The sequence below is a fragment of the Styela clava genome, chromosome 9, assembly GCF_964204865.1.
Source record: "Styela clava chromosome 9, kaStyClav1.hap1.2, whole genome shotgun sequence".
In the NCBI taxonomy this organism is placed as follows: Eukaryota; Metazoa; Chordata; class Ascidiacea; order Stolidobranchia; family Styelidae; genus Styela; species Styela clava.
In genome coordinates, this window is record NC_135258.1 from 8,579,737 (window position 1) to 8,603,831 (window position 24,095).

The following is a 24,095-nucleotide window of genomic DNA, read 5'->3' on the forward strand; positions in this document are numbered from 1 at the left end:
CATTGACCGTGTCTTTAAACACCTTTAATCTACTAATATATATTTCAACATGATATAAATTTAAACATCACAGCAAATAAAGATCATTATCATCAGGTTTGATACAAAAATAAATCTATACTATGGAATAAAAAAACACAGTGCTGTAAAAACAGTGAAATATTATAAAACTCATCTCATATTTTTATAATTAAAAAATAAACCACAATTAACTAAAATGCAGAAGTATTTGGACTAGGTAAACAAACATTCAGTTTCAAAGTTAAATTACTATAGGAATTCACAAGTATATACATTATCCATCTACGCCATACTTTCTTGAGTATCTGGTCTAGATTGCCAGTAAAAATCATCAAACTCATTATCTAGTTGTCGAGTGCCAGCTTGTCTTTGTCTCGATACATTGAATCCCAGTTGCTTCATTTCATTCATCGTAACCAAACGAACTGTCTCCGACACCAACTGAGTAGAAGCCTGCAATTTTGTTCCAACTGAAAATGGAAGTAACATATTAGCGTAGTTTCAAAAATAGACCTTATAGATTTCAATTCTCAGTTGGATAAGGTACCTTCATTTCTCCTTAACTCTCTTGCTTTTTCAATCTTCTTAACAAGTTGATCTTTCAGTAAAGGCACAACTTGTACAAGGGAAACATACGCAGCAATACCTGTAAGGAAATGTCTCATATATTGCATAAACTCGTCATATTTTCAAATGCTTGACCCACCCATCCTTCTATCCAAAGCAGGGATGTGCAACTCGTGAGCCAACTGCGGCCCACAAGGAAAAATTGTGTGGCCAGAAGAGAAGTGCCAATTTTGAATGGTATGTGGCCCACGAAACGAGTTTTTAATTTAGTTTAAACTGTTACGTGTGCCTAAAACTTCCAGCCTATTTTAAATAAAGTGTTTGTGGTTTCACCCAAGTAATTGTATCTGGCACTCCTGTATTAAAGGTTGCACACCCCCGATCTAAAGATGTGAACATTCAAATATGAGTAATCAAACCTGCTAAACTGGATATCGGAGCATCTCCATGTTTATGCAGCTTGAATGTCTCTTTCATCAGTTTCCTCCAAAGTTGTTCGTTAGTTAAAGGAGCAACATATTCCATACTATTGACGAATTCAGACATTTGCATGAAACCTGCTTTCGTGACTTGTATCGATGACAACTTGCTTTCTGCTTCCTATAAGTAGAATACATTTAATTTTGCCGCATCGAAAATTACTGCATAAACTCACACTCTTGTTGTAGTTGTAAACGTGGGTATTAGTGGTTGACCAGTACATGAGTCGCAGTATATGGCAACAGAGGATGTTTCTCGACCCTTCACCCAGAAATATTTTTCCTGTACTTCACCATTGCATAAATTTTTTCAAGTTGGCACTTACAAATTTGTTGGGGCTCCCGAAGTATGCGAACCAAGATGGCGGACATCGGAATGTAATATGTGTACTAAGTTAGGGTTAGGCCATAATTTTAGGTATAAATACTACGGGAGGCTCTTGGCTAGTCTTCGAACTGATAATAAGACTAAAATAAGGAAAATTGGAAAAAAATTATTGCCTAACCCTAACCTGTTACCCATGTTACGTTCCGATGTCCGCCATCTTGGTTCGCATACTTCGGGAGCACCAATTTGTTTCCCTTTTCTTAAGTTTTTACTCAATAAATATCTTGACCAATATTTTAATTGAAAATATTTAACCAAATTCTATTTAAAAGTAATGACATCATTTCAGTTTAGCCTATTTAATCTAACTTTTAAGTTGGATGCGAAATAATTGAACACCTACTAATACTAGTTGATCATGAAAAACGTTCCCAAAAACACAATGAAACACATTCTATAATCTGCCAGTTAAATTTTAAATGTTTTCATACAATATTCAGGATTCTAACATAAATCAAATTGCGAGCAAATAAAATATGGATCAACCTGAATTCTTGGTTCTTTATTCTTCAGAACGATATGAACAAAATAATCCATCAATAGAGATTTTGATATTTTATTTTCACTGAATGCAGTGTATTCAACAACAAATTGATCTATATCTTCTTCCTAAAAAGCAAAATGACCTAATAAATAGTAGAGAGAATTGAAAAATTCAGTGAAAAAATTTTTTGCTTTTGCGAGAAGAGACAATTCTAGCATTTTTATTACATAGTGTTACCACCCTAAACAATGCTCTGGACAAGTGGTAACTATTGTGTAAAGAGATTTAAGTTATCTTGCCTGCGACAGCAACATATTTAAGTCCAACCCTCTCTAACACAGTGGTTCTCAAACTTCTTCGTATTGTGACGCCCTCCAAAAATATGATCATGACTCCCCGTGAAAAACGTCTTAATACCTTTCAATAATAGACCTTTTGGCGCGATGCGTTCTATTTAAACGAACAAACACAACTTAACGGAAGTCAGTGAAATCGCATTTAATATGATGAGTGTATAATTGTACTTGCGATTGTCATGTTGCTGTGAATTGTGAGAGCCGCATGCTTTCCCCCTTTTACATTTACTCGAGATCGATATTTTGCCCTTTTTATGGCCATGGTCTTCACATGAATACGAAGTCGCCGAAGGGATAAGAGTGCGCATCGCTTTTTTTTCATTGGAAAATCTTTATCCAAGGAAATCCAAAAACTGAAATTACACATTTTCAGAATTAAAATTTATTTTTATATCGATACCGTTCACAAAATGGCGAAGTAAAGCAGCAATGTATTGCTGAAGAAAGATTTTGGCAAGTGAAAGCATGTTTTCTAAGAACCCCAAACATTGCATCCCTAATTGCAACAAAAAGCTTTTTTGCTTGAAACTTGAACGATCCAAGGTCAATCTAGCTTTCGTCATACTTGCGTTTTTAGACTTTTCTTGTTCAGTATCATTTTAAGCCTGTATATTTCTGCAGTGCAATTTCATATTTACACTTTTACTATGCACCGCAAAACAATTCCGCAGAAGAAAAAAAGTGTCGCGACGCTACCCTAGCAAAATTGAAACGACGCACTTGGGAGTCGCGACGCCCATTTTGAGAACCACGGCTTTAACAGACACAAGGTCAATTTGATAGGTGATCGAACAAGCTGATATGTTGTAGTCACTGATTATGTAAGGACCGGCAATTTTTTGTATTCAGCATTGCCCAGTCAATTTAATACAATCCGGGTAACCTCATTGCACCTATAAAATTATGTTAATAAGTACCCAATCGACATTCGAGTGACTTCTGACTTAAATTAACACTGAATGACACTCACAGGAAGGAATGGATAGACGGCTTGTGAAAATTCCGCAAAATCTTTGACTTCTTCCCACTGTACGATGTCAATTAAATCGGCAATCAGATGAATATACCTTGCAATGGATCCATCTATATTACCAGCAGTGACTTGCCCAAACATCTGAATCACCTGGAAAATATTCTGTAGTTCTGATACATAAACTTGATGGTAGAGGAAGTCGTAACTGACCAGTGGTTACGCGAACTACTCTACGATCACATTTAACAATCTCCCAAAGTATTTGAACATTTTACGAATCCAAGCAGAGTAATCAAGGGTGAGCAATGGTGATGGCATTCTTTCTCTTCATCATATTCCCTTTTTTGGCAATCACATATGATGTAGAACAAGCTTTAGTTCATAAACAGTCATACATACCTTATCATGTGTAGCATATTTTATGACACCAGCAAGAAAATCAAAAGTTGCCATTGGAGTGATTTCATCTTCTTGGTATCGTTCTGATATAAAATTATACATGTAGTCTCTAAAAATGTAAGAAAGATGACGCTGATTCATGCAGAGGTAAAATATACAGAGGAGGATATTTATTTTCTTAAGATACATCTTTCATTGATTTGGAACATGTATTTAGGCTTAACTATCTAAGTTTGACAGTCGTGTATTGCATCTTGCATGTGTTGTGTGACTATTTTAAATTATCGTTTGTGTTTCTGAGCTGAATTCAAAATTTCCTTCAGTCTGAGGAAAAAAATTTTTTTTTTTTGTCAGAGTCAAAGATTTTTTTCGACTGGCCTTGAACCTCCCCATGGTCCAGAAGACATAAAAAGAAAGGACAGAAAGACAGTTCAAGAAATTGCTCATTAATTTATCACTAATGTTTAGCAAGATTAATTAAGACAATAATATTATCCAGTGTATAAACCTACTTCATGGTTCCTAAGCTGTCATCATCGTCATCCATTGCTTGATGATCATCCTGCCAAACCACACTTGCATACAACTGCTCAATGAGAGATAAAACTCTAGCATGAGACAGATCACGAGATGCAGGAAGCAAGTATTTTTCTGTCCCAGTACGACTTTTAAAATCATCCCACAGTGCTGCCAATTGCTGCCTCGTTTCTTCTTCTATAACCCAATCACCTGGAGTAAATAAGGGTGAAACATAGGAAAAGCGATGTCTGAAAGGAATTGTATTTTCAAATTTTATTTTAACTTAATTATACTCGATATGTCAAATTCTTGTTCTAAGGAATAATTTACAAGAGTTTCATTTTTAAAACTATCAATTAATTTAATTGAGTCCCACAGTATGTCCAATAAGGCTTTTGTAACTAATGAAATTACTTGTTACACTTGACTCAATTTAGAAAATATATATATATGAAATTTGCAATGAATTTGGAAAAGTAGACTATTATGTTCCAGTCAAACCTGCATAGGAAGTTTTTTTTTAATTTTATTTGACAGAGAATAAGTAATGATTTTTGGTCACTAATTTCCATCTGTTTTTAAAATGAACTTACACACATTTAGATAAATTGCAAAGCTATAAAGAAAATGTAATATAATAGAGAAATATAGAAGGTTATGTGTGTTGCTAAAATGAATTATATATTTGTCCAAATTGATATTCCACTTGTATACTTAGAACATATACTGAGAATTGAGATGACCATATCATTTGAAAAACCCTGAACATCGTTCACTAATCTGTTGAAAAAGTTCCAAAAAATTCAAAATGATCTTACCAGATGCATCCCATCCATGAGGTTCAGGCCTTGTAGAAAGCCAAGTGTCAGCTCCTGCTCTGCCTGGATACATTGTACTTGCTGTTTGAGGCACTCTGTGATAATATAAAAAAAATTAATTGTGTACATGATAACACTTGAACTCTTAAGAAGTATAATTGATCAAACTTCACATTTATACAAGCATGTTCAAGGCAACCTATTTCAAATAAGTCAAGCTTATTTAAAATGAATGCTGTGAGAATCATTGAGAGATGTAACACAATCATTTTATGGGCATTTGTAAAAATAGGTTGAGAGGAAAAATACAAGACGGCCCAACCGCCCCCGTAGCAAACTAAAGAGCTGCTACGTAGACATGTAGTTTTATTTTTCAGGTAGCTACACAATAAGTGAGCTGTCAACCACACACCAGAGCTTGAGCAATTAAGAAAAATCTGGTTTGATTCATTTTGAATAGATGTGGAAAGTCCTGGTTGCAGAATGCAGGCCATATTGAGGACAGTGCGCCCACTAGGATATCCTTAACCGATCCATTAAATAGCAGAAAATTATTATTCATCATTTAACGAAGGCAAATCCATGCAAAATGTTGTTTACAAAATGTTATACGCAGATCATAAAGAAAACATAGACTGATACGCAGAGAAAATTAATTATCAACAAATATTTTGGACCCTGATTCCAGGTTGATGGGAATTTAAACTCCAACTTTGAAATCCCAAGGAAATAAAATTTTGATCAATAATAACTTTGGTGTATGCAAGCCTTCTTTAAAATAGACTTGGTTAAAAAATATGTTTTGAGTTTTTCGCAGAAAATTTGAACTTTGACATGAAAAGCTTAAATTACGACTATTGTAAACTTAAAATTTCTACTTCGGCTCTGGGGAGTTTGAAAATACGACTCAGGCTTCGATGAGAACATCCCAAACACCGACTCCAAAGTCCTAATTTGTAATATTAAAAACTATAGGATAGCTCACCCTTGTTGAGATACTGATATAGCAATCCTAACTTGAGGACGAGACACTTTAACATGAGTGCATCCTCTTGGTAACTTAATTATCATATCTTCTTTTGTTACTTTGTGAGGACAAATTGCTGTTTTTTCTCCGCAACTTATACAAAATTTTGCACAGTTGATTTCATCAAAACTTTTTCCTGGATAAAGAATGAAGACAGTATTACTTATTCATTTTTGAAAAAAAATTATTATTATTCGTTATTGAAATCCATAACAAAAGGCTCGCTAAACTACTAAACATATATAAAAATTACTAATTGCAGTTGTTTGAAAAGTGAAAAAATAAAATGAATCGAAGCAAATCGGATTTACCGTAATTCAGAACCAAATTTTCATAAAAAATTTTCCCAGATTAATGAAACTTTTTGATACAATCCTACATAAACAGAAGTTCGAGTGTTAAATATATTTTCTCCAATTCGTAGCAGTAATTAAAAATTTTATGAGTTTTGTATTTTGAATGATCCGATACATTGACTAATGACTTATGTGTTTTTTGTCGAACATGACTGTATTTAGGATATATTCGATATTGCATTTTAGAAACTTTATATCAGATAGAATTCAGAATAGCAGACTGATCAGATTCGCTAAATCAAACAAACTTATTCAAAGTAAAAATTTTAGAGTGCACTTGAACAAATATTTGACAACATACATTACATAGGAAGCAGTGATGATATTCAGTGCTGTGGTGCTGGTAACTAATTAGGCTTTATTATCCGGGATTCCCCACATACTTTCCCAAGTTAACTATGAGGTGGTAGCATGGGTGGCCATGGGTGGAATATTTTTTCTAATCTTCCAGATATATTCTGAGATAATATTTTCAAACATATCCGAAATTGGCTTTTGTTCAGAGAAAAGTTGTTGTAATATCAAATAGAATAGATAAACATTATTTTTATTAATTTCCTCTATTTTCAAGAGTCAGAAATTGAATGAATTTTCAAATGAAAAAAATAAATTCTTTCTGAATTCCTGATATTCAAAATATCAAAAATCACAAATTTTAAATGCATTCGAATATTTGATTCCTTTCGTATATCCTTGAAAGGTACCAATACCAATATTTCAAACATGACAAATAGCTGGGAATGTAATACAGCAATCAGCAAATCAACCGTTAAAATGGGCAATATGGCCTAGCGTTTATGCACTGGTGTGTGTTGCCGTCACGGGCTATAAATCTCCGCGATGTGACAATGATGGTATTGTTAAATGAAAATTGCTGAAATACTATATAGTTAACATATGAACATCAAAATATCAATAAGAGTTATGAACATCTTTGTGTATGTTCATGTGCAGCATCACAATACAATAATCAATTAAGATGTAAACACTGTAGACATCATAGTAACAGGAAATGCTTTGAAATCTCAAGATTTTATTTGACAGAAAAAATTGAATTCTATGAGACTCAAACAGTGGAAGGGGTATGAGTGGATAAATGCTATTATCATTAATATCATTTGAAGGACAAATCCTCACTTTCGTTTGTCTCATTGTTCACAAATAGAAATCTTTCCAATTTCAAGAATTTTGAGATGCACAAAAAATATGTGACATCCAGCAATTTATCAACATGTCAAACTTACAGTTGTTTATACAAAATGCTTAATACTGCTAAATAATTTTCTGAAATCTTCATACATTCAAGTTTACTTTCATAACTTTTGTCATGTGATAGAATCACTGCCATTTAAATTAGTGAATTTGCATTAGCACGGTACACATCTCAAGGGATTCATTTAGTCTTTATGTACATTATTAACACAAAAATAATTTTAAATACACATAATCAGACAAATGTCAGACTTAACCAAACTAACATAACTCAACTATTTCAAGCGTAGTGTGTGCATGCATATTTATAGAATAGGCATCACAACATGAACATGACTCCGATCAGACAAAACTCCACAGAAATATATATGTCTCGGTATGCAGCATGACTCTTCAATCTCTTAGAATAGTCATTTTTTGTCACATCCTTGCATTATATGCATACAGACCCACAAGCGGGTAAAACTGTGGTTCTAAAGAAGGCGTAAATTTGACCTGTCATGGTGCTTAATTTGGAAGGCAGGAAAATTTATTATAAGTATTGATAGATGCTTTAACTGGAGTTACATAAGTCAACAGTCAATACAATCAATTTCAGAAGTATATATCCACAAACCACAATTATACATGGAAATTATTTTAAAAGTCCTTTTTTCCCATAATTTATTATAGATATTTAGATTATAGAATAAAACACTTGGGGTGTTAATTTTCTTTGAAAAGGGGTAAATGTGAGAATGAAGGTTAAGAACCACTGGCATATAATATATCAGCTTTTTCAAACCCTTGGTAAATTCAAATTCTGCAACAAAACTAACCAGAATTGATAGAAGTGTAAATCATCGCAGAATATTTGCTGAGAACTCTCTCTTGGGGATTGAAAGGATCAGTAGATGGATCCGTTAATTTTGTGTTGTCTTCTTCTAATCCACTTTCTCCGAGTGACAACTGAGAATCTGAGAAATAAAAGAGAAAAGTATTATAATGTTACGACTGGACTGGACAAAGCCATTAGAATTCTGAATATTTTGAAATTCAGTACAAACAATATTTTAATTACAAAGAAGTCTGCTTTCTTCAAATATGAGTCTGATACACTGTAAAATCTCATGTTAATCACTTGGTAATTGGTTAAAAAATACTAATTTGATTGCAATATTGGGTTATATAGTGTCAGATACACAAAAAAAACAGGAATGCTTTTTCCGCATACAAGAAACACTGCGGTTGGTAAAAAAACATTGTTGTGCACACGAATTTGGTTAAATGTAGAAATTTAAAGTAGCATCAGTCAACCTGGCTTGCCAACTGTAGTTTGCCCATGTCAAGATTAGAGCATTGGGTATAACTATGATAACGTCACAAATTAAAGTTCTAATATTGAACCCTATGCCAACCACCTCACACAGGGTGTAATAAATTTGGTAAAACGGACCAAAAAGATTCATCATTCAATATAATGTAGCTCCTTATGTATCAGCGGCTTATTAACCAAGTTTTATTCAGAGTAAAAGAATGAAAAATGACTTAAAAAGTTATGCTATCAATACCTCTTCCATTCTTTTTATTGTCATCAAACAACATCATCCTGCTGCTTCCTGGTCGTCCTGCCATGGACGACGGGACAATAGTGCCACCCCCGACACTTCCATCTCCGTCAGCCACCGCTCTAGCACCCATCTCAACCTGCTCAAGTTGAGTGAGTTCACTCTGAAGAGCCTCACGATGAGCACGAATTAATTCCAACTCAACGACCATTCCTGAAACTAACCTCTGAAAATTTTGTTTTCTTGCCGTCATCTGAAAACATGTTACTGTGTGAAATATATATAAATTTCGTTCAGATCAATTCTCATGTATAGTATATGGTATATGCTATCCAAATTTTATTTATGCTTACATTGTGTGTGTTTTTGTGTGTTGGTTCTTACAAACTAATTTATATTTTTCATAAACATCATTTTGGGTGACCGTACATTTGAACCCATGCGTATATCCACGGGTTCAATCTATATGCAGGTGCTAAAACCCATGGGTTAGGGTTAGTATGGGTTTAACTATCCGTGAAACAAAAAAAATTCCATAGGTGCAATAGCATACAGGTGCAATTGTCATGGGTTCAAATGTACGTGGGTTCAAATGTAATGGAACCATCATTTTGAGCACTGTCGTAAACACAGGTGTCGGTAAATACAAATTCCTTGTTTATATTTGGACTTTGACTTACTTAAACAAATAAAAGTCTATGTAATAAAATATACAAAAGCAACACAATGCATTTGCCGAGACATAGCTAACCAATTTATTGAGCTATCAGAACAAAAACTGAGTACAAGATAATACAGTATAGTTTCTACGTCAAGAATATTTTTGATGAGAAATTATATTTCGAAAAAACATTCCAACGCTCACCTCATCCCCCAAGTTTTCCAGCATGAGTTCCTCATTGTAGTAGTTGGGATCATTAGCATTATCTGAGAATTTCTTGCCAGCTAATTTGTCTTTTACTTCTTCTAAATATTTGTCATGTTCTTCTAAAGTTTTGTTCTGGATCTCAAGAATCTGTTGTTCCAGTTTAGAAGCTGCCTCAATTGACGATAAAAGTTGAGTCTGCAAGAAAATAGTTCAGAAATAAGCCCAAGTATGGAGAGAGATTATTTGGGATAATTTGCACATTCACGGTACCTAAAACAATTTTTCCCAAGGTATGGGGTCGACCCAAGCTGGGTCCCCTGAAATTCCCCTATAGTCGCTTGTTTTTTCTTATTAAAAAACTTAATTTGATAGAATTTTTTGTATTGTAGTAATACTCCATACTCCATACCATAGTAATCTTATATATATGTGTTAAGTATCACAGTGTAAATATTGGCACTGTCGTTAGTATCTATTTTGCTGAAGTAAAGGTCTTGGTTATGAATGATATATTTTTGAAATGTATTATTGTTATAATGAAATATTTATCATTTATTGTCATGAAATATATCTCAGTTACAAATTGCAAACTTCAATTCTAGACTATTAAATATTTTCATTACAGACATGGAACGGAACAAATGCTGTTTATCTTCCTATTAAATCATTGCAACACAGAATGGTTGAATACAATGCAAAATTATAGTTCCTTATAATCTTCTCCTTGTATCAGAAAATTAACCATGAATATTCTCACTTTTTTAGTTGCAAGAATAGGTCTTCTGAAACCTCGTTTCGGACGTTTATCAGGTGGAAGATCGAATGTATCTTTTAAGGTGTCGTAATTCATTTTATATGGTCGCAAGACATTGTTTTCATCTTGCAATTGTTGTTTCTTTCCCAGTAACAGATTCATTTCCTCAGCTAATTCCTGAAGTTTATTGTTCGCCTCTTCTTCATTTTCCACTATTTTAGAATCGAGCCTGAGTTCACAAAATTAAAATATTTTGAAATTAGATTTTCAATAAAGTAACCGAGTGGCCTCCAAAACTGTCTAACTAAACCTTACAGTAAAAAATGAGGTGACTGAGATGACTTTACATAAATTAGGAAACTTTTGTAACACCTCCAAAGCTCCAATGAAATATCATGCCTATATATTATATTACTAGGGCTGGCATTTTCGAATACCTGATTATTTCAGAATCGAATCGAATATTTTTTTCAAATCGAATCTCGAATACTTGGGAGATATATAATTGTATGTAACTTTCTTATTGTATTAGGTCCTCCAGACACATAAATTACTGAAAACATAGAATGCATTACTCAGGCAGATTGCTGAGCGTTCACACACAATAAAAACACGTTTCCATCAATAACTCATTACAAAAAAGAGTCATATGTAAGAATTGCGTTGAAAAAATATAGCTTCAACAAAAAAACATGACCTTTGGAGGAAAGAAAAAAACAAGATGGCGACGATTCAAAATTTTGCTTTGAACCGATTCGAATAACTTACTATTAGATTCTAAAAGCCCAGCCCTAGATATTATACAAAGACTCACGCCACTATTTCTTCAACTTTGTTGTTCAATTCAGTTTTTGTATTTTCTAATTGTTTATTAACGTCTTCTAGCTGACTATTCAGCATTTCAATTTCATCCTTTTTCTGTTGAATTAAATCCTCAGAAATCATTAATCTGGATTGAATAGTCTGAACTTGAATTTGCAACGTTTCAGCTGTTTCATTCCTTTGTTCTTGCAATCTCTGAAAAAAACGTGAGAGAAAAATCATGTGATATATCTACTAATATGATGGCACTTCTAAATTCTACGCATAGCTCTAGTCCAGTTGCTATCAGCCTTTCTTATACATATCATTAGATATCAGCATGTACTGGCACAGGGCAATATTCAGAGCTAATGGTATGATATTCCTGATAGATAAAATACACTAATTTAATAGAATATGGTTTGTTGGTCGCGAAGTGAACCTATGGATCATTTTGCAAAATTCCAATTAATTTCAATTTTCCCCAATACTTGCCGGGAATAATTGTAAAATCGACAAGCGGCTATCAGCTTATTTTTTCAATGAAATTAATTCCAATGGCTCTCTCGACCAGTACCGATGCGCATCCTTATATTTGAGCATTGCTCTTATGTTTCAATGAAAATTTGTTAAAGTTTCTCAATATAAGTTAGCGACAGGGACGTTGAATGCTATCCAAAAAATGTCTTCAAGAATTCATATATTAAAATTATTTTTTCAAACATCATTTATGAAGTGAAATGATAAAATATTGGATATGGTTAAACCAACCGCTAGTCCCAAACTTACCTTGAGAAGAACAAAGTAAGGGACACGATCCAGCTTCCTCGATTGTTGAGTAACATTTTCCTTCCTGTTTTGTTCAGCAGTTTGTTTTTTAGATGCGGTGTATGTGTCACTGTAAACTGCACCTAACATAAAAACACAAACAAAATTTTGAAATTTTCGAATGGGACACAAAAAAATCAACAACAAGTAGAATTAAGAGCAACCTTTGTAAAAAGCAACTTCAAATAAACATGGTATTATAGATAATATTGGCAAATACATGGAATGAAAATTCTCCAAATGTTTTAATTTTTAAGTTTAATAGTTCCTAATCTTCAATATACGCGACCATGCTTAAAGTCTTTTCACTATGAAAGTCAAAAAGTGACCATATTGAGTAACGTAACGATAATACAGGTCATCGTCAGTCAGCAGCAAGAAGCAAATAAAAACATATTATTACTATAACATGATGCAACAAAAGAAAAATTAGGAAAAAATTTCGATCCAATCCAACATTACGTAACAGAAATTTCCATATATCCAGTTGCCATAAAATTTTCTTTATGTAGGGCTACACAATATATACCAAACGAACACTGCAACCAAATATTTTTATTCAAATCAGTTTTAGATGATGAAAAGTGAATAAACAGTAATCGTTCTAAAGGGTGGAAGCAGCCTTGCACTACATCACACATTTTTATCGAAAAGCATCTGAAACAATGAAAGGTCGGGCACAACAACCAATTTTTATTGCTAGCATTACACTGAAAATATCCCTCAATCAGTACTCACGTAGTATGTGTACTAGGTTAGAGTTAGGCCATAATTTTATTTTTCCTTATTTCAGTTTTTTTATAAGTTCGGGGACTGTCTGTGTTGGTCAAGTGAATATACCCTCTGCCCACAAGTATCAGTCCCTTTACACAACTTGATGTAAAGTAGGCGAACAAAATTAGTTACCACCATATTGGTACACACACTTCTGGAACACCACCTAATCCTAATCAGTATTTTCAAACCACCATTTATTAAACGCTCAATGTAACATGATGCATTTTAATGAAATGAACCACCGAACACTGCTCATAAGGAAGCTTTGTATTCACCGTTAATAAGTAAATTAAGTTCATAAATAATTTCAGCTTAGACCTAGTAATTCAATATCGAATATTCGCAATAACCTTAAATATGAATCTTAATTCATTTAAAGTTGAGCATGTGTGAAAAAAATAATAATTTTTGCTCACTTTTTTGCTCAAATTTTTCACCCTTTACTTCAAAGTACATTTCATATGACCCAAATCCCTTGAACAGACATAAGTAAATTATCAGAAGTGACATAACATATAAAAAAACATAGTTTAAAATTATAATACTATAAGTGAAATCATGTTTTGAAATAATTTAACCAGTACCATACAGAAACAGAAAAGTTAAATGTTTGAAAAATCATTATTTCGAAATTCAAGAAACGTTACATCAAAGTCATCAAACCTTCGAAAGCATAAATTTGAATGAAACTTACTGTATAATTCTTCTTTAACTAGTTTAAGCACAGGTGAATAAACTCCACAATGAGGTAAAATCTCTGATAAAGCAGCGAATGCAGCTGTAACTCTTTCTACATCACCTGCACCGGCATGATATGTATCCTCCTTTGTCTTATTTTCCAAAACAGAGAGAAGATATGCGGTGGCTGAAAAAAGGGAATATTTTATTTAAAATCAAGATTCTTTGAGAAACAATAGACTATATTTGCCATAACAGACCAAATTCATCAAACCAAGGGTGATGTGCTTCGCATAATGCCAAACTTTCATGAGCTCATACTAAACTAACTCAGAAAGATCAACACAGTGTTGCAAAGTCTTGATTCAAGTTGACCCCTGTTCACAGTTAATCATAAGCACAAGTCATCTTAATGAAATGGCTCGGACTTAACTGAGCACCAGTGAGTAATCTCAGTGATTGACTCAACATTGGATTCTGATGTTGTGTGACTCAAAATGACTCACAACTCAGGGTTCAGGGATTGTATCTCACACTGGTTTAGCATTTGACATATTATCATGGAACTGTACAAATCCAATGCACGACACGTCATCCAGTTTATAATAAATAGGGTAGGCATTACGTTACGAAAATACAGTAGCTTCACACAGAGCAGTGGGTGCTTGTAAAGATCCTTGTTCAGAGTGAAAAACAAAAAATCACAGTATGAAAATATTTCACAAATTGAAACACACATTTCACCCCAAACTGTATTTGAACCGAATTCTTTGATGCCAATAATGCCACAAAAGATTATGATTATATATAACATTTTTTATACCTGGAGAATGCTGTCCTTTGAAGACAAGGCTTTGATGCTTGTTTTTATTTGACATGACTACTTTTATTAATATGACCTAGTCTATCATTATAACAAACATCTATAACAAAAAAAAATTACCAAAAAATGTTCCAATGTAATGGTATAGAATTAAAGAATATTTTCCTTTCTCAAAAACAAAAATTCAAAGACGAAAAAACAAGAAAATGTGAACAACAGTACATGATATTAATCATTATTATGTAAACAAAGAAAATTATACATATATACTATAAATATGAGTGGAGCAAGTGGATTGTCTAAATTTTGTGCTCAGCACGTGATCTACTGTCATATGACTGATTTTAAAAAATGCATTGTTTCAAAAATACACTTTCCTAAAATTTGCCAATTTCAGAATTCAACGAAAAAAATTCCATAAATTTTTCCTCAAAAGGAGTGCGCAAGAAACAAAAACAGAAAGCCAGATGAGAATGAAACTTGTTTAAAATTTGAGTCGCTGTTGACTACTTGATGTGCGTGGTGGTACAAAAATACTTATCAAGCTATTGTCAAGGCAAATTCCCACTGACGTGAGACAGCTGTCAAAGTAGTTTGAATATTTAATTCAAAACATATTATACTAAAATTTTTAAAATGTAAATTATCAATCAGAATGAAATGGTTAAGCTCAATAAAAGAATGTAAAGCACAAAATCTAAGGTTTTATTTCCTTAATGAAATTTCAAATGATGGAAGAAAAGATGCAGTGTGATTCAATGAAATAACTTAGAAATTCTTTTGAATTTTCTGTTTATTTAACAAAGAAATGCAAATACAATTTTAGAAGACTGAAAATAAAGAATATTTAGATATATATATATACAGTATTGAATATCAATGATAAACAAAATTTAATTAAAAGAAATATTGTCATCAATATAATTCTAAACTAAAAATGCAGGAGAAATTTTCCATCAAGAAAAATTTTTTTTACTGAAATGAAATTTTTGAAAATTCAATTACCGTATTTCCCGGCGAATAAGTCTACACGGTGAATAAGACGAGGCCCGTTTTAGGCCTGAAAAAATGGGGGTTTGCATATAACCTGCCAATAAGACGGGTAGTAAAATCGCACCAACATCGGAATCTCACATTACCATGCAGAACCATTTGAGCGGTCGCCGTGTTCGCGCATTGGTTAAAATAGCCTATAATCACTTTTTCTTTTAGGGAATATACAATCCATAACATCTACGAGAATTCAGAGTGTCTTTCAATTTCTATCTAATTATGATCAACCTAACTCGCGATTGCGTTCACCATATTCGAACATCACCGATCTAAAATAACACGGCAATGAGGAGGACGTGGGGATGCTCTCTCCGAAGGTAATTGGTATTTTATGGTACGAATGGAATAATAAGGCTACACCAAAAAAATTATCATACTCGCCTAACAAGACGACCCCCCCAAAATCAGGCTAAAAATTTGAGTCTAGAAAAGCGACTTATTCGCTGGAAAATACGGTAGATAGACTTAAATGGCCGTGAATATACCAGTAGTATCGGTAGTGAGATTTGACACACGATAGAGAATCTATCACTCAGATTGGATATACTGATTACGGTACCTAAAATAACATATTTCTGCATAATAAGTTTGTGAATATTGTCGAAAATTGGGGCACTTTATAAATTGATTGAAAAAAAAAATAGAAGTTGAAATTATTGTATAATACAATAGCTGAACTAAGACTGAATTACATGAACAGGACTTTTATTTCCACATTCACGCTTTAGATCCATTGACTCATTTTATTCTACAACAAAACAATATCAGTCATGATCAATTCCAAGCTAGTCATATCATAACTTTTCTAAAGAATAAAGCAAAATGATGGCAGGGCATCAGGCATATGTGAAAATTCTTTATCAAATCGGGTTTAATATTCCCCAGTTATTCGCTGCTATTATAGCACATTTAATGCACGGTGAATTTCTATAATAATATATAACAATTGTTATTAGTTGGCTGATTAATAAAAATTGTATGGTATCTATTCGTTGAAACTCTTCGATTTTGAAACTATTACAATAAAATAGGTGCTCTTACTGGTAAAAGGCCAAAACTGGACATTCAACCATACTACAATAATGTTTGTGATTTAAACATTTGATACATGGCAAATTGAAAAAGGCAAAATATTTAAGAAAATTATTTTCAAAACTAGACTTGAGATATTAGTTGAAATAAGCAAAATCGACCCAATTAATATGGAAAACAAGTTTCGGATACCCAATCAAGGTTATTTAGCAAAACCTGTATAATATAGTTGAATTAAGACGTAACTGGTCACTGTTCAATGATGTAAAAGATTGAATATGGGTATTTTTATAGAACTTATTTCTTGTTATGAAATGTCAACATCAACACAAGTAATGCCTCCTTGGAGTCTGATCATAGTTTGAAAAAATATTGACCAACATATTCCAATGAATAGTTTAAAAAACAAAATTATATGTTTTCCCTCCTTTTCACAAAGCAGCGTTTTCAATTTCTGACCTTCCATTTTAGGCCCTCGATATACAATACACACTTTTTGTGAAAGATTAGAATTTTATAATGAAACTTTAAACAACTGAAGGCAGTAAGAATCACACAAATCTGAATATAGGATACATCAATTTGAAAATTTGGGGCTCCCGAAGTATGCGAACCAAGATGGCGGACATCGGAATGTAATATGTGTACTAGGTTAGGGAATGGCCATAATTTTAGCTATAAATACTACGGGAGGCTCTTGGCTAGTCTTCGAACTGATAATAGGACTAAAATAAAGAAAATTGGAAAAAATTTATCGCCTAACCCTAATCTGTTACCCATGTTACGTTCCGATGTCCGCCATCTTGGTTCGCATACTTCGAGAGCACCGAAAATTTTATAGATATCCCCAAATACTAATTGGTATTTGGTGTCTCTAATTGGTGTCTCTGGGTTAGGTTCGTTAGAATTAGAATAGATATGATACTTGGGCAGAAGATTATAGTATTCACATAGAAAGTGAGATTCATACAATTGGGACAAGTGGTATAGTATAAATAGGACAAATGTGGGACACCACATTTTTAAGACACCCATCTCTAATCCTAAATATTTTTCCATTAATGTACTATTTTACTGTCATGAAACAAATACACAAGCATATCAAAAATACACCTTTCAATGAGAACAAGAAATAGGGATAATTGTTATTGAAATAGCAACAATTTTAAACTCTAAATTTTATGAGTGTGCCCACTAAGACTTAGAGCCGGAGGAATGATCACCTGTTATTACCGCTCTAGAATGAATAAAATTCTCTCTGGGTTGAATAAATTTTGACACCAACTTGAGAAAATCAAATATTCAAATTAATTTTTTTTAAGTTTTTGTAAAAAATTTGAATTATATTATCACAATTGGAAGAGTGCATTTCGGACTCAGAAGAATTGAGAATTTCTACACCAGGGAGTTTGAAACTATGACCCCATCTACAATGAAAAATACCAAACTCTGACCAAACAGCTCTATGTGTGGTCACTGTGGCTAAAAGTAAAAATCACTACCGGTAATTTTAATCATCGCATTTGATATTGTGTAATGCAAAAATACATCATAACAGCATTAAGGCAAATATAGATCATTCAAGATGAACTCGTTTCAATTATTTTTGCCACAAATAGCATCATTTTTCCACTGAGACAAAATTGGTGCAAATTGACTCAACATAAATAAAATATTTGCCAATTTTGCTCCGAAAGCAAATTTTTATTTGTTATTCCCTGAGTTGGAATCCCAGTATTTCAGAAGACATTTGATATAAATGCAGAAAAATGACAATAATAAAAAAATGAAGAAAAAGAACTATAATTTATCACGTAAGTTTATTTCTCTTTGCATCCGATCACAAACGATTGGAACACAATCAAATTGGTATTTTTTATACGCGATATAGTTCTTAACGACGCAGGATACAAGGGGATTTGTAATAGCGGATTGATATTCTTCTGATAGTGCTAGAATGGCGTTCAATTTCGGATTATAACTGGAACTTCCCGGGGTTACGATATTCCAACATCGCATTTGATCTTGACGTGATCCACGTTTAATCGAACCAGTTTCTCTTTTATTTTCTTTGAGAGCGCTGAGAAGACTTCCATCCTGGAACATTTCATCAACGATTTTAGATGAGAGAGCCAACACTTCCTCGGGAGAGAGTTTTTCGAAAGTATAAATACTGTCCGAATTTTTTTGTGAATTTGAAACTGTCATTGAAAGTCTAGATAATTCTAGTTTCAATTTCTGGTCAGCTTCAGCTGTATCAATACATAAATCATCTTCGTTTTCAAAGCATTCATAGTCATCTGCGTCTTCAATCTCGGATTCTTCATTGTCAGAAGCAATAAGGTGTTTGTACAAATATGCTTCTTGTAATTTAGAACGTAGTTTCACTTTACCTAAGTTCTTTTTCAAACCAAATTTCGTCGCATGTTTGATAACTTCCGGAGTTTCCATGTCGTGATAATTTGGCATCGGAGTGATTGGAACAGGACCAAAATATTTACTACTGCTAACTACATTAGAAATCGAAGCATGTGCGGGAGTATGTAACCCTGTGTGATAGGTAGCAACAATAGCTCCAGCGTCGTATTCTTCATTGTCCACATTTAGCAAATTAGGGATAGGATCCACATCTAGTTTCGATTCTTTCATGCAGTCAACTTCAAATGAATCATCAAAACAGATATTTGTAAATAATTGTCCATCAGAAGCATAACCCGATATATCACTTTCACTTGAAGAGTCATCATTCACTGTCTTTGTTTGAGCGCTGATTGGTGAAGAATTAATGTTCGGACTCGCGGATGCATACCCGAGTAAATTGACTCGTTTGAACTTATATTTCTTCAGCTTTGTTTCTGAATCTTCTTTCTGATAAAAAACATCTCTGTCTTCCGTATTATCAAAGTATGTTTCTGATTCCACAGGCTGGCTCATTGATATACCATCCATAACATCTGGCTGGGGTTCAGATATTTCATTAGATGTCATCTCTAATTTAGGAACCACTAGATCAGATTTTTTATTCTGTTTGCTGACTTTGTTGACATTTTTCATCATATTTGCAACCCCTGGTCGACTTTTGATATGATCTCTTTGCTTGAATCTTGGGAGTCTTTCACTCACATAAACAGTTTCTTTGGACAGTTTTGATGATGAATTTCGTCGAACTCTTTTTGTTATCGATTTCCTTTTAGCTATAACAGCACCATTTTGACTTTTGGCAGAAACAGTAGAAACCGGCTTCTTGGCGGAGTCAACTAATAATGGCTTTGATTCATTGTCAAGTGATTTTGGAGAATCTGAAGATGGCTCAATGTTCAAATTATCCTTCTGCACTTTTATGTCATCTTCCGTCCTGCAATTCACAATTTTAGCCCTTTGTTTTGTAGGGGTCAAGTTTGGAGCGCTATCTGCTTGTTTGCGCCTTGAGAGACTGGATTTACGCCTTCCAAAAGTGGGCAAAACTTGTGATTTTGGTGAAAATGTAATCTGCGATTTTTTCGGAGTTAAAGACCGACCTCTAGCTGAACTCTTTCTTGAAGAAACTAGCCTTGTTTTCTTTAGTGTCACTTTGTTCAAATGCAAAACTTTACTCCCAGAATAGGCCATGGATGACTGTCGCTTTCTTGGATGTACTTTCTTGATTGAAGGTAACATTTTTGGTGTTGTTTTTATATTCCACTTGATAGGACTTGCTGTAGAGTGCAACTCCGGATTGTTAGACTTTTGAGGAAGCGATTTTTGAGACCGTGGCGACAATTTTGGTGTGCTTCTCATTCTATCCAACACATTTTTTTGTTTCAGAGGTGTTAATTGTTTCTTGTTATAAACTGAGCATTTCTGAATAGATTTTCTATCAGCGAAAGGACTGGGAACATATCTGTGTCGATTTCTGTTATTCATTTTTATTTTTGTGGGTGAATCAGAATCACCTTTACAGCAAGGACAACCTCTCCAAAAATTATGATTTTTGCCAAGAGATCTTCTTTTACTTTTCCTCTGCACAGGGCTATCTATTAGCCGCTTACGTTTTCTAAGCTTCTTTTTCATTATAAAATCAGGTAAGTCCGACGATTCATCGTCTTGTGAGGAACAAATATCACTAGAAGCGAATGAATCTTGCGATGAAGTCTCCATCAGATCATTCTTTTCTGAAGTAATCATGTCTTGTTCAACTTCAGAATCATCAACCTTTTCTGTGTCAGTATTCTTTGAACCATCGCTAATTTTATCCATCATGGTATGCTCACATGAACCTGGTTGATCATTGAAAACTATTAATTTATCAGCAAGCTCAGTTGGGGGTTCAACAAGGCTTTCATCAAAATCTACATTGCCAGTAGAAGCAGCAGGAGTTTCAAAATCAAACATATCACAATCAGATGTCAAGGACTGTTCCCTTACTACATCAGACTGTTGTTCAGCATGATTTTGCACCAAAGTGAAAGACTGTGGTGGGGAGGGCGATTCAGGAAAATCAGGATCTTTCTGAGTCAAATTCTGAGGCAGAATTTCTTCTTCAAATGATGGTTCTGGTTCTGATAGCACCGATTCTTCGATTAAATTATCTAACAGTGGATCAGTAGCGACATTATCACTTTGCATCTCAGTATCAGTTTCTGGTTCTGGCATCTTAGGAGACACTGGCAAAGGTGTCGCAAATATTTCTTCTGTAGATTGTGAGTCAAATATTTGTTGATCATTTTCAGAAAGCATAATGTTAAATCTTTCTATAAGTAATTCGCTTTTACTGTATATTCCATCTGATATCAGACAATCTATCTTCCCAGTATATAAGAAACGCAGGAGCGGCATGATGTCTGATTTAGAAAAGTCTTGAAGCCAAAGATCTTTTCCTTTAGCATTTTCGTCCTCTATTTCTTTCAATAAATTCGGACACGAACAATACAGTATATTCTGGTGAAGATAAATGGCTTCTTTTTCTCCACCTACTAAAATTTTTGCATCGCTGAATTGAGGATGGTCAAGAAGTCTTACAAACGATAACGGACCGGCTTGCGATGAATTCGCAGATTGAGAATCGTGCCTTTGCAGTGATAAACCTTGTTGCGATGACTGTGATTGTGTGTTTGATGCAACAGCATCTTGGATTGCTCGATCACTATTTAAAGCTTCTATGGCCATTAGTGTTGAATCAATATTTTCCTCGACGTTAGTTGTATTAACAGAGACAGACTCCTCGTTGGCAGGTATCTCTTCAGCGACAATTTCTTCACTAGGTAATCGCTGTTGTCTCCCTTGCTGAACATTCCTTGGTTCAAATTGTGATAGTAATCCCCGAACTCTAAAAGACGAATCTAAATTTCTTCTGGTCATTGTCCATTTACTAGTCGACGGACTTTGTGTAGGCCTATGATCAGTGACCTGGTCACATTGAACTTCTCTTTCTTGACTAGTTGCTTCTACTGCGTTCGCGCTTAAGCTTTCATTCATATCAGAGGATGAATTGTTTTTAATATTACTAGAACTTACTTCCGGGGACTGAAGTTCACCAGGAGAAAGCTGATTTCGCTGCCGTGGAGACTGCGGTTCCATTACAGGTGACGGAGGCAAAACTGCGATAGGATCAGGTTGGATAACATTGATAAGATTAGGATAATTCACACCAGATTGTAGTATTTGAGGTTCCATAACAAGATTTGCAGGTATAACGTTAACCACTTGTTGAGGAATCAGTGGTTCATTTTGAATCGCCATATGTGATGGCCCGGGCTGATCACTGTCTAAACCTCCAGATGGGGCAGAATTTAAATATCTTCCTGAGTTTGATATTACTCTAACGTTAGCTCGCACTGAGGGTAGTCTCAAAGCAGTGGTTGGTAAAGCGGGTGTGCTTGGAATTTCATCATCATCGTCATCATCATCACTCCCCGATAAAGTGGGATTTGCAATTGCGTTCAATCGATCTCGCAATTCTCTTCTTTTAGTATTTGGGCTTGAAGACGTCATAGCGGGAAGTGGTAGATTTCTGATTTTTTTCAATCGTTTTTGATCCAAATTCTCGTTATTCGAAACAGCAATAGCTAATCTCAACATCTCATTATTGTAAGACTCAATATTCTTCTTCGGTCGTCCTCTCTTGGCTGCTTTCTTTTTTATTACCTTTTCAACTTTAGGTTGCAAAGTTTCGTCCTGTGCTCGATCCTCGACCCGTCTTATCTCAGCAAGCAATTCTACGTCAACTTCATTCGCACTACCAGGACGATTGAGTGTCAAAGCAGTCATAGTGGAAAACTTATTCTTTTTCTGACAAGCCTTGTAATGGCGTTTCAAACCTGCATGAGATTTTACTTCTTTTGCACAAATTAGACACCTCAATCCAAGATCTTTATCAGTTTCCAATTTTGATTTTTTTACAGGTTTTGATTTTGGTGATGTCTTCGCTATGTTACTCAAAGTTGAATGATGGTCAAAACAACGATTTAAGTGAACATTTCTTTGGTCTTTTGAGAGCAAAGTCAAGTCTGAACTACATGTTGGACATAAGTATTGTTCCTCATAAAAAACATGGTCTTCTTTGTTGGAATTACTACCGCCTGGCATATCAAGCTTCTGTGGGGTTTTAGGCCTGGTTCTCAAAATCTCATTACTACCAATCGCAGCTTTACAAGCAGCAAAGTTTGCTTTCAGACATGCTCTTGTGTGACGTTTCAAGTTATCCAGATCAACCATTTTACCACAAGTGGGACAAGGCCTTAATCGAACTTCAGAAAGTTCATTCACAGCATCGCCAGTTTGTGATAAAGTTTCATTCTCAAATACATTATCAATATCAGAACACACCGGTGCCACGCTTGGCAATTTTTTCTGCATACTTTTATTTCCTGCCCGTTTCATTGATTGTTTACCAGTTTTTGTTGATCTTTTCGCAGAAACTATCTTCTTGTGTGGAATTATTTTTTTGTTTGTAAATCCAGGAGACTCCTTGAAAGCATCCATAGACTCATCAAAGTCTGTATCCATTGTTTGTTATTAGGTTCAAAATGCCTTACAATAAATCTATCTTATAACAACATACCAGAGTTATATTATTGTCTCACATCTAAATATAGAAATACATAATATTACTAATATTATATCTTTACATTATCTTATATATTAGATTTAATTATCATTTTCAAGTTTCAGATTTGATTTCAAATTGCCATATTTTTCTGTCTGCAATATGACGCAATTTTACAATCAAATTTAAAGTCCAAAATTGGGGGATCATATAATAAAAAGAATACTAATGAGTTAACAATCTATGGTTAATGCTAAATCGTGTCTGCATACAAGTACATAAGTAGAAATGTTGCAATTGATGATTAATGA

The 24,095-nt window shown here is 34.0% G+C and overlaps 2 protein-coding genes across 2 annotated transcripts; both read right to left on the reverse strand.

Annotated features, from left to right (window-relative positions):
- Positions 1-23: 23 nt before the first annotated feature.
- Positions 24-14,792, reverse strand: LOC120338989 (uncharacterized). The gene is made up of 17 exons (XM_039407017.2): positions 14,676-14,792; positions 13,869-14,039; positions 12,359-12,480; positions 11,583-11,785; positions 10,772-10,997; positions 10,012-10,209; positions 9,150-9,399; positions 8,418-8,555; positions 5,990-6,167; positions 5,005-5,099; positions 4,180-4,396; positions 3,668-3,776; positions 3,266-3,418; positions 1,942-2,064; positions 1,008-1,188; positions 569-667; positions 24-491 (listed from the first exon to the last, which is right to left on the reverse strand). Exons 1-17 carry the CDS (start codon positions 14,728-14,730, stop codon positions 304-306), a joined length of 2,706 nt encoding a protein of 901 aa, XP_039262951.2. The 5' UTR covers positions 14,731-14,792; the 3' UTR covers positions 24-303.
- On the reverse strand, positions 14,775-23,824 carry LOC120339147 (uncharacterized). Its single transcript, XM_039407227.2, has one exon. The coding sequence runs from the start codon at positions 23,742-23,744 to the stop codon at positions 18,561-18,563; it is 5,184 nt and encodes a 1,727-aa protein (XP_039263161.2). The 5' UTR covers positions 23,745-23,824; the 3' UTR covers positions 14,775-18,560.
- Between the last annotated feature and the right edge of the window lie 271 nt (positions 23,825-24,095).